This window comes from Dipodomys ordii, unplaced genomic scaffold (genome assembly GCF_000151885.1).
Source record: "Dipodomys ordii isolate 6190 unplaced genomic scaffold, Dord_2.0 Scaffold1, whole genome shotgun sequence".
Classification (NCBI taxonomy): Eukaryota; Metazoa; Chordata; class Mammalia; order Rodentia; family Heteromyidae; genus Dipodomys; species Dipodomys ordii.
The window spans coordinates 14,917,271-14,929,864 of NW_012267217.1; the positions used below are offsets into that span (position 1 = coordinate 14,917,271).

The 12,594-nt window shown below is 33.4% G+C and overlaps 1 protein-coding gene across 4 annotated transcripts in view; it reads right to left on the reverse strand.

The window, feature by feature from the left end:
* Tdrd3 (tudor domain containing 3) overlaps positions 1 to 12,594 on the reverse strand; it is a 111,341-nt gene that overhangs the window by 15,381 nt on the left and 83,366 nt on the right. The window contains exons 13-14 of one of the 4 annotated variants that reach the window (XM_013011058.1): positions 9,952 to 10,004; positions 5,059 to 5,145 (exon numbers count right to left, since the gene is read on the reverse strand). The exons of 2 other annotated variants lie outside the window; for them this stretch is intronic. In XM_013011058.1, coding sequence (XP_012866512.1) covers positions 5,059 to 5,145; positions 9,952 to 10,004 — 140 coding nt within the window. The remainder of the gene's footprint in view (positions 1 to 5,058; positions 5,146 to 9,951; positions 10,005 to 12,594) is intronic. One more of the 4 variants, XR_001174843.1, reaches the window with a different exon arrangement.

Genomic DNA, 12,594 nt, shown 5'->3' on the forward strand with positions numbered 1-12,594 from the left:
TAAGAGTATTTGTGGGTCTTATATTGGCCTACATTTTAAGAATGTGAATATACAATATATAAATATATTACATTACTAATATTCCATTAGAAGACAGGAAAAGAAATGCATTTTTAAAAAAGGATTTGTCCCAAAGTAGTTTAGGATGGGTAGACAATGCCTAACTTCAGTCAGTAGTTGCCAGAGCAATTCAGGGTGAGCAAACATCACTTTCGGGAGGCGAGTAATTAGAGTGGCTGCGCTTTCCAAAGCTTTAAAGGAAAACTAAAGAATTGGAACCAATGCTAATTAAGAACCTTGTGTCAGGCTGGGCACAAGTGGCTAAAACATAATCCTAGCTACTCCAAAGGCTAACATTTAAGAATCAAGGGCCAAACAAAGCCAGCCCTGGTAAACAAATCCATGAGAATCATCTACAAAAGGCTTGAAGTGGAGGCATGGCTCAACTGATCGAAGGAAGACGTAACGGTCCCTGAGTTCAAGGACAAGTATCAGAGAGAAAACAAACAAAAAATGCCAAATATTTCAATTTCCCATTTTCCTGACAAGATGTTTATTTAGTTCCATGTTCTTATTGCTATTTTTTTCTGAGAAACAAATATAACCGAGGTTAAAAATGATTATCTTCCCCAAGTTTCTGTTCTTCTCCAAATTCACAGTAGATGCACAGACTGAAGAAGAAAATTATATTGTCATATCAAATTATTGTAAGGTTTATAGAAACAGGTATGAATCAAGTGTTATCCATCACACATTTTAAATACATAAAGAAACTAACATGTATACATATTATTTAGATGATAAAAATCTGCAGGACATAAATTATTCACAATGCTATTTACCCGAATCAGTCTACTCTGACTCAACTAAAAGAATGAACTACCCTGAAATAACTACTTTATCCTTAAACAGCTATGATTTAAAATGAGCTAATATGTTCAATAAAGGAAAATAGCATAAACATTAAAATTTAGTTTAAAAGTGACAGGCTAAGAAATTAAGGGTATGAATATGCTCAAAGTACATTACATGCATGTATGGAAATATCACCAAGAGATTCCTTTGTATAATTAATACATGATAAAAAATAAAAACAACATTGAGCTTACTGGTTGAGTCAAGCTATGATAAAAAATAAAAACAACATTGAGCTTACTGGTTGAGTCAAGCTATTTGACTATTTTATACTAGTACATTATAAATGTGAATAACCCAATAAAAATGCCAGATTAACTCTTATTGTAACTTTAACCCTACAAAATTATTTTTATTGCTGGGTGCTAGTGGCTCACGTCTGTTATATTACTTAGAAGGCTGTGATCTCCGGACTACAGTTCAAAGCCAGCCCAGGCAGGAAAGTCCATAAGACTCTATTTCCAATTAACTACCCAAAATGGCTGGAAATGGAGCTGTGGCTCAAGTGCTGAAGCACAAAAAGCTCAGGGGCAGTGCCCAGGTGCCAATGTCAAGCCTCAGGAGAGGCACAAGTTAAAGTTTTCCCTCTCTTACTGTCCACAGACATGGAGCATCAATTCTTCTATTAACATGGCTATTGAGAAGAAACGTGTAATAAAGCAGTAAACTTCATCAACAGAAATATTTCACAACAAATTATTCATAATAACTACTATATATTTCAAGAAATTTATCCTCAAAAGCTTGAAGACAGATACAAACAATTCTGTTTCATATAATTAAATTGGCAAGTTCCTAAATTTACTTAAAAATTTGTTACTACAAACCAGGAATTGGGGTGCAGGCCTGTGATCTCATCTATGGAGAGGTAGAAGCAAGAATATCACAAAGTACAGACCAGCCTAGGCAAAATTAAAGAATCTGTATCTCATAAACAAAATATAAAAGAAAGGGACTAAGAGCTGGCTCAAGTGGTAGGGTGTTTGTGAGGCCCTGGGTTCAGTTCTTCCTTCAAGGAAAAGAAGAAGGGAATCTTATCACCTTCAAATTTTGAAGAACTTGCTATTAATATGTTTTTTCATTTAATGAGTATTAAAATAAACAGTACATTTTTATAATAAAAAAACAAGCTCTAAATGGAGTGACAAGTTATAAACTACCAATATTTTGGCTTGGTAGCAATTAGAAAGAGATCAACTGTTAATGATGGTATTTTATCTTGCAACAATGCAGGATTATTCTATACTACTACATAAACTGTGATCCTAAGAGTATCTCTTCATAATAGCTCTGCCTAGTTCTCCATTAGGAATTTGTTTTATAATTCCATAGACAATGCTAGATAACACTTTATAATTTTCATGCAAAAAGTATGAGAAGCATTTAATTTTCCTTATTTGAAATTGTTCCAGGTTAGGAAAACTCTCTCTAGGAAAGAACCTATGACTAGCTCAATCGTTTAGAGTAAATCTGCTGGGATTAAAGAGTAGGATTTATTTGCTCATTTGTTTCCTTGCTATGGGATTTCCTCATATTGTCCAGACTAGTCTTGAACTCCTACTCAAGGTATCCTCCTGCTTCAGCCTCCTGAGTACTAGAATTACAGCTATGTATCACCATGATCACAGCTAAATAGTTTTAAACTAATATCCTATCTCATTTTCTTGTTTACTAAAATAATCCCTCTAAAGGTACAATTTAGTAAAATCACAATTTTTAAATATCATGCTTAAGCATGGGTGCATACACACACATACTATGTCTTAGATTGCTTACTTACTTACCATTTTTCTATTCAATTTATTAATGACAGGTATAAAAATAAGCTCACAGCTGGGCACCGGTGGCTCACGCTTGTAATCCTAGCTACTCAGGAGGCTGAGATCCAAGGATCGTGGTTCAAAGCCAGCCTGGGGAAGAAAGTCTATGAGACTCAACTCCAATTAACCACTAGAAAACAGGAAGTGGCGCTGTGACTCAAATGGTAAAGTGTTAGCCTTGAGCTAAAGAGCTCAGAGACAGCGCCCAGGCCCAGAGTTCAAGTCCCCCAACCAACAAAGAAAAAAAAAAAAGTTCACAACCACCTGACACTTTGTTAATGTCTTGGAACTCTACTAAAATTACTAGCAGGAGCCTAAATCTAGTTTCATAAAACATTCTTCAATGCTGGACTTTGCAGAGATTCTAGAGCAATAATAGCCATTCCTATGTAAACTTTCAAATATCAAATATCAAGTTTCTAATGGAAACTTCTACCAGTGGCCGATACTAGGTTGTGCCAAATAAACATAAAAATATTGCCTTACTTGTGTAGCAAATGCTTTTCTTACAGTTATAACAAGATCTGAAAACCAAGACTATATTGTCACAGAATAATTCTCATTCATTTTACTTTTGTTTTTCCCAATTGAAAAAATAATATAGAATTATAAAAAGTTTACAAATTGAATTTATATACATAGTACTGAATGAATTTCCTACTTAAAGACAATCACTGTCTTGAGTATATTTTCATTCAAGTCTTTAAGTTGTTTTTATTCACTTACTATGTAAATTTCTCATATATAAGTCTTTGTAATAATCTTTTAAAACAGTTACATTATAGTACAGGTAGATGATACTTTACCATTCTCTTATTGCTATACATTTAAGTAACTTTTAGTGTCTTATTATTAAGTTATGTAGTAATGATAATCTCCCAGTGATTGTTTTATTTTTCCTTTTAGAATTTCCTTAAGGAGATACTACCAATTGTAGGATTATTGCTTCCCAATTTTAAAACACTTTATAGAGTCTTGGGGAAAAAATAGAGGTCATGCTAGTTTACACTGCCATTAGCAATACATGAAAATACTCTTATCACTTCAGCCTTGCTAGCGTAAGTGTTAACATTTAATTTTTTCATAAATTGATAAAATTTAAATTGTACACTTTTTCAATTTGCATTGGATTACTACCACAGTTCAATAATCCCAAATTTTAGTTATGAAAGATGACAATGCTACTTCAGCAAGAAACCATATTGAGCATAAGTCTATGGTTTAATGATAAAAAATAAAATCTTTACTAAAATTAACCTGATTTATGACATGAGTAACTATCATGCTGCATGGTAATCAAGACATTAATGGCAAGCAGTTCATATAAGTAGCTACAGGAGCGATTATTTATATATAGCCAGAGAAAGCATCTAGATTGTGCAGGGGAGGGGGAGGGATTTAACTTAACAAACACACATAAAGGCTTGATCTGAAGCTAGAACTGAAGCCTGAAGTGATCCAGAAAGCAAAATTTCTCTCTTCCTCAGCTTCATGCACTCTGTAAAGTGAGCATCCATGAAAGATAGGCACTGTAAATTATGCTTGGCTAAGATAGGCTAGGATGAGGCCAGATAGTCTCACAGGGAGCTGACCAGGGGGGTGGGGGAGGGGAGTCAAAGTCCCTATCTATCCGCTACCACTATTCCTCAGGTTAAGAGTCTAGGTTCCAGTCGTTTAAATAAGGATACATGTGGACCTGTTGCAACAATGAGAAAAAAAAAAAAGAGTCTAGGTTCCAGCAAAACCTCTGAAGAACTGTAACCTGAATTATATCCATTCCCTTTCATTTCCACAGAGAAAATGAAAGGACTACAGGAAAATGTATACTCCAGCTGTCTACCTTACCGACAGAACAGTGAGCTAGCAAAAAAGACTGAAAGGACTGCCCTCAGCTAAAACATTTCTTTGCCACGTTCTGAATTTTCATGCACTACTGATTCATCTTTTGATATTGTTAAGCACTGTATAACAGGGAAAATTAGAGGGGTAAGTTAAGGTAATAGTAAGCCATACTCTACAGTACAGATTAATCAGCCTGGTTTTACACTTTTAGAATACTTAACTCCAAAGCATGCAGAGGATAGGAATAATAGTTCCAAAAGAGGAGAAAGCAAAAGGAAACACAAAAATAGTTGTTACTCTGGGTTGCTTTAAAAATGCATAGCTAAGAACATGAGACTTCAAAAGAATAGAGGAGGAAGCCAAGCCTATAATACTAAAACACTATGTTTCTATACAGGTTGAGAGGTTACAAATCACTTTACATAGGTAAATTATCTAATCCTTGCAATATCCTGAGACTCAGAGATGTTAAGTAACTTACCCAAAGTCACATAGGTAGTAAGTGGCAGAGCCAGGACTGGAACCCAGGTCTTCTGATTCATCCTGTGCATTTCCAGCTCCCCTGGAGCTGAAGCAGGGGCAAAAAGGGAGGTGGAAGTAATTTGCCCAAGACCAGCCTTGCCCTCTCCCCTTCTTTCAAAGGTCAAGAGGAGCATACATTTAACTCAATGACCATATAAAAAAAAATTGTTTCAGGATAAGGCTCATGGAGTCTGAAAACTTTCCCAGCCTTAAATCCAAAATTTCAATAAATAGTAGACAATGTCAGAACTTATTTTGGGTGATACGTCAACACTTAAATGAAATTTATTGGAAAGTCAAAGCAAAATAATCCTCATTTCTAAAAGCAAAATCATTTTGTAATTAAAATTATTAAGGCAATTTGCTTAAAAACTTTTAGCAGGTTCAGCTATACTTTTTAAATTACACCCTTCTTAAACATTATTTTGAAAGCTGATTATTTTGAAGACATTGATCACCTGTAACCTACTCTGTGACCACATTTTGTTGATATTCTCTCAGCAGTTATTATTATTAAAGCAATTATAATCACTAGACCTATAAAAATTCATGTGTCCGGACTTTCCATAGCCAATTTTAAGTATTTTCAATAGGTAAGAACATATATTTATTATCTTCTTGAATTGTAAGTCTTATATTGTTTTTAAAATTATTCCTAAAATGTTTCAATACACCTTTTTATAATTACATTTCTATATCAAAATTTAGGCCTTCCACTGTCTAGTTTACAAAGTAACTCTTTAATTTCCCTTAAAGAAATTATATTTTATCTTATTTCTAACAAAGCTGAAACACATTCAATGAGAAATTTTACTTCCTTCTTTATTTCTTAAGAATGTAAGGAAACAGGGCTGGGTAAAGTGGCTCATCCTTCTAACCTCAGCTATTTGGAGTATAGAGACAGGGTGATCGCAAGTGAAGGCCAGCCCAGGTAAAAGCTTAGAGCCATTCCTTCTTAATAAACAAGTTGGATGTGGTAACATACACTTATAATCATAGCTGCTTGGGGAAGGGATCCAAGTAGAAGACTACGTTTTTAAGGCTAAAAGTTAGTGAGAGACAACAAGAAAAGCAAACCTCAAAATAATAAGACAGAGGACATAACTCAGGTGATAGAGGGCTAGAAAAGCCAAGTGAGGCTAATTAAAATTAATATACAATTCAAATGGACTGAGCATATGAGCAACACTTTTTATGTCTAGATCTTTAGATCTTTTGTACCATAAGTCTGCAAACACTTCAGTCTTCTGAAGTTTTACCTTTTAATGGAGAACAACTATTAATAATGCCAGTGCAAGTAAATGTTTATACAAATCAGGACAAAGTACCAACCAGAGATAGACTGTATCGAAAGATTTTAGAACCAACTTACAGCACTAATAACTCTCAAAGTCTTGACATTTTCTCTTTTCTTATTGCTTTAAATCTTTAGCTTCTTATTTTAGAAGTCTGATTAATACTAAACATTCTTTTAGGTACTGGTAAACAATTTCAGGATATCCTGATAAGATTACCTAATTACCTGACTAGAAAAACTACATATCTGTATCCTCCCTCTTCACAATATTGTAAGCTTTAGTTACTTAAGACTTTTAAGATAAACACCATTTTATTGTCCTGTCATTTATTAAATGGTTCAAAAAATAGTTACTAAGACTCAAAAATGTATGTCCAAAAATTTTAGAACTTGAAGCATACAAAACAAATTGGCTTCTAATACACTGCTTGGTATAAGTTTGTGAATCATTACCAAGAATGTTGGCCCTACTTTCCTAATTTAAAAATCTTGGAAAAGCAAGCATATTTACATGATAAGAAATGCCAACCAAAGGTTGTGAAAGGTATACTTCCCAAATTACTTGCTTCAGGATATTCATTCACTTAGCATGCAAAACTGTAATCAGGAATATCAGCAACTGCTCCCAGACTGGTATCATTTCAATCTGATGGTAACCTTATAGATATTAGAGGCTTATATAGAGAAGGAAATACATCTCCCACCTTTCTGATATCCATTTAATTTAATGCTTAATATAAGATAGAAGCCAGTCCACTTTGATATTAAAAACAACTCAAGAAATATTGGGTGAAAAACTGTTACATCAAGCTGTGGTATTTAAGCTTGTAGTCTAGGAAGGACTTTTCAGTAATGAAGGCAATCACCATTATAACACTGAATATTCAACAAGTAATTAATGACTACCTTTTACTGTTTTAGGTAAATACCAATCTGTGAAGTAACATAAAATTATTTTACCATCAACCATAGGTATACATCTTAAGGTATACATCTACTGATTGTTTATGCCATTTTTTTACATTTCGACTAGCTAATATCTAAGAGTAAAGTCAGGCCTCATTTATAACTGTAAGTACAAGAAAAGAGGATTTTTCCTGAAATAAGAATAACCTTACACACATACCAGATCTCTTAAGTGAGGTCTAGAATTAGAAATGCAATTATCAGTTCATCTGAAATAACAAATCATTTCAAGAAAGTAAGAAAGGGAAGTCAAGAGCAATTAAGACCATTTCCTAGGAGGCTTTGTGTGACAATCTTTTAAATAATATTTGATGGCTTAAAGACTACCTCATTCAATACAAATCTTGCTATGGGTAGAAATCTTCATCTTTTTTTTTTTTTTTTGGTGGGTTGTGGGGCTTGAACTTTGGGCTTGGGCGCTGTCCCTGAGCTCTTCAGCTGAAGGTGAGTGCTCTACTGCTTAAGCCACAGCGCCAGTTCTGGTTTTCTAGTGGTTTATTGGAGATAAGAGTTTCACGGACTTTTCTGCCCAGGCTGGCTCTGAACCGTGATCCTCAGATCTCAGCCTCCTGAGTAGCTAGGATTACAGGTGTGAGCCACCAGCGCCTGGCTCATCTTTTAATAGTCCTCTTCTATATTAAAGAAGAGCCATAAACCCAAAGGAATTAACTTGCTTTGATTCCTTATTTAATAGTCCATACCAACTTAATAAAAAAAAAAAAAGAGGGAGTGTTTCAGATTTTACATTAGATTACTTCATTGGAGAATTATAAATATAAAACTCAAAGAAATGATGAAAATGTCTTGGAATAAATAAGTATCATACAGCTAGTAGGTAAAAATTACAGAAAAAGATATTATGAAAACTACAATGGGAATCTTTTTGAAGTGGCAATTTCTGAAAGTTAATGCATAAAAAGTTCCAGAACTAAATAAAATTACATTAAAAGCTATGCATGTTCTGCATAATGACATGTAAAATAAAAATGCAATAAAACCATATTATTAGTAGTACATAAAAAGAACATTTCAGGAATATATTTTGCCCTTTATTCAAAGGTTAAAAAAAGTTTAGGAATGTTCAAGCAATCTTTTCAAATATTTTATTACAAAAATATATTGGATTTGGAAATCTCATTTATATGCTATATAATCAAAAACTACATATATATAATTATATACATATATATAGTTATATCTATCTATATCTACCTATACCTATATCCATATCTATCTATATACATATAGATCTATATACAGAGATCTAGGTCTTTATATTATCTATATCTATATGGATATAAATATATCTCTCTATATAGATATTTATTGACACAGATATAGGTATATAGACAGTCACAGATATAAAACATATCTTTCTTTTTTTGGGGGGGGGGGAGATCCGGTTGTGGGGCCTGAACTCTGGGCCTGGGCGCTGACCCTCAGCTCTTCAGCTCAAGGCTAGCGCTCTACCACTTGAGCCACAGCGCCACTTCCAGCTTATTTTCTTTGCTTATGTGGTGCTGAGGAATTGAACCCAGGGCTTCATGCATGCAAGGCAAGCGCTCTACCACTGAGCCACCCCCTCCCCCACCCCCTAAACATATCTTTCTCTCTATATATATATGGTGATACTGGGGTTGTGTTCACACAAGGCCCTGTAAAGCGCTTACTTGCTATAAAATAATATATTTTAAATATAAATCATAGCCAAGTACTGGCTAATCCTAATTATCCAAGAGACTGAGATCTACAGATCAGCTTGAAGCCAAGCTGGGCAGAAAAATCCATGAGCGTTTCTCCAATTAACCAACAAAATAATGAAAGGAGAAGTGTGATTCAAGTGATAGAGCACCAGCTTTGAGTGAAAAAAGTAAGCAAGAGCACAAGGCCTTGAGTACAAACCCACTACCAGCATACAAAAAGAAAGCAAAAATAAGACAGGCAGTTATTATAGATAGATAATTTGAATGGAAGCAAAAATAAAGTAATTGAGACGACTGCTAAGCAGGTCCTGTAGATTTTCTACAATGTTCTACATGGGGGAAAAGAAAAGTGTCAGGACCAGGTAAGTTTGTGAAGAGCTACTTTTTTAGCCCCATATCTTGAAGATTTAAAATACTTATTAACTTTCTATTTGACTCTAAAAAGTGATGTGTAATCAAAAGTATATAATTTATTTTTTTTGATCATGGGGCTTGAACTATGGGCCTGGGCGCTGTCCCTCAGCTCTTCAGCTCAAGATAGCACTCTACCACTTGAGCCACAGCGCCACTTCCAATTTTCTGAGTGGTTTATTGGAGATAAGAGTTTTACAGTTTCCTGCCCGAGCTGGCTTTGAACAGTGACTCTCAGTTATCAGCCTCCTGAGTAGCTAGGATTACAGAGGTAAGCCTCCGTGCCTGGCTAATTTTTTAACCTATTGTTTTCCAAATTTGTTTTAACCGTAAATAACAACTCAGGTTTTCCAAACATACTTGAGAAAAACAGATGGATGCAGCATGATAAAAACACACAAATATCCATCTTTTGCATTTCTTACAAAGTTCTAAGCTGCTTAGCGATTTTTTTAAGTAAATAAAATATACTCACTGTTGCAGTACTTCCTCTCCCTTCTGAATGGAGCTCTCAGCCAATGATAGACACTATGAGTTATTACAAGCCAAGGTATAAACTTTTGTTAGTAGTTCCCAAGATTAATGGAATTGGAAGCTTTATAACAGCAAAGTATTTCTCACAAGGAAAAGGTGAACTCCACTTTTTCACTAGTTTGACAATAAAGCCTAGTATACATGATTTTAGAAAAACAGCATAGGTCCAATAAAGCTCAGGAAATCAGGGTTAGTAGGAAGGATAGCCCATTTATATTAAAAGATACTACTCTCTAGGGTTTACCCACTAGGATTTTCTTTTTTTTTTCTTTAAGGTTATCATGCTATTTCAGAAGGAGAATGAAAATGCAGAGAGATGACTAATATAAAAGAGGACAAGTAAAACTACAGAGAAATATCCTAGAAAGTAACCAATGAGTAAGATTTTATAGAGAGAATGGAGAACTGACAATTGTTTATGGTATGAAATCAAAGTCAGCTGCTTGAGCCATCACCACCAAGGTTTGCCATCAATGGTATATGAGACGGAACTCACTGGGGGACCATCCACTGAAAAGGAATAAAGTCTGTCAAACAGTATACTGTTCTAGATGTAAAAGGGCTCAGAAATTAAAAGATGTATTTGAACTCTGTTAATCTGAAGACTTGCTTTTCAGACTTATACATTAAAATATATACATATACTGATTTTCTTAGGGAAGCACATGTCCAATTTAAGACATCTTTGCGAATTTAAAAATAAACCAAAATAAAAATATCCAGCAGATTACTTATTTCACTCCTTTATTTCCTAAGAAATGAGTATATCATGCAAGCCTTGTGCATCTATTTGCAAAGAAATGGTAAAATTCAGTAAAATCTGAAATTATAGTGTCAAAAGTCCCTGTAAGTAGATGAAAAGGCAAAATGTGACTTAGAAAGGAAACAAAAATATCCAGAAAGAAAGTAAGTGACTAGATAATCCCAACCCTCTTTAGCTCTGGTCCTACCCATGATATGCCATTAGCACTATTCTGAAGGAACAATCAAAATTATGTAGTATTCAGTATTAAGATAAAGCATTGGGAACTAACTAATTAATTACTCAATACAATACACTCAGCACGACTAACAAAGGGAAGATTTACTTAGTAAGAGATGAATGCATTACCTCTCATTAGTACACATGGATACAAAAAGAAATGCTGTCAATTTTTCAAATAGTTATGTTTTAAATAACTTGAGGCATAAATGCTTTATGAACTGTAATTAAAATTAGACACACATAAGGGATTATCACTAAAATAACCTTAAAAGAAAGATACCAAGTTATTTTACTTTAGGAACTATTAAACTTCAGAAACAAAAAGGAACATAAAGTGACAATAATATAACCTGTACTTTCACTACTCAATGAAAGAAAATTCAGATTACCCAAACACAATTTAAATAATATTTTACATAGGGACTGAAGAGATCACAAAACATATGGAACATCAAATCTTAAACATCTATAAAGTAATATATTATTTTTACTATTAATTTAAATGATGGAATAAAATATCTCTATGAATTAGTATGGCTGGGTCTAAATTTAATCTCAAGATTTTCATAAAATTCTATTATGTTCAGCTGTCATAAACTGAATTTGAGTTGTAAGTTAGACATAAATAATTTTTAAGGTGACATATCTATCTATGTACATTGAGTTCACCTATGAATGTACCATCTCTGTCAACAGCTTTCTATTTCCAATGAAGTGCTTTAGATAACACACAACCTCCTGCAGATGTCACAAGAAGATGAGTAATAAATAAAGAAGGAACAAAGTACATCTAAAACAATCCAAGAACAATAAGTATAAAGATAATGCATGGTGTATAGCTCCATAGTAGACACTGTGTTTATTACTTAGCATACTAATTTTTTTAAGATACAATATGTAATCCTCAGGTTCCATGGTTTATACTCTGAAAATTATGTTCTTTAATGGGACAGACTATGTAGTTTACTTCTGGTAGAAAAAAAATATATTTTAGTGTATCAGTGAACTTAACCAGATTATGATTTCAGTGCCAAAACTTGGAATACTAAATTGTATGCACTAAATCATTCAAGCATTTATGAGCGAGAAAAAAAGAGCTTCTGAACCATGAACAAACAGATATACAAAATTTTAATATCTACGATGTTTTGATATCAAGTATAAATTATAAATAGCCTTATTTTATTACTGTAGAAAACATTTTTAATTCATATTATATATTCCAACCTCCATCTTTCTTCTCATTAAATATGATTCTTTTAATTGCTATTGTTTAAAAAATAACATTTTGTTAGTAGAAAAATTAATTTATGACTTTTTTAAAGTGTTATTTGAATCTGAAAAGAAGTTTTAAATATGCTTTAAGAATTCTTTTATATGAAGAAAAAAAAACAATTGTGCAGTTACTCCAAATTTTGAAATAGAGAACACTTCTGTTTTTTAAAGTATGCTAATATGGAAAACTACATAGACTACAATTTTTATTTAAAAATAGTTCAAAGTTTACTTTTTTACTTTATTTTATTGGTTTGGAATCAAAGTCAGCTACGTAGCTCAAGCAAGTCTGGAAGCCACTATGTAGCCCAAAGCTAGACTTGA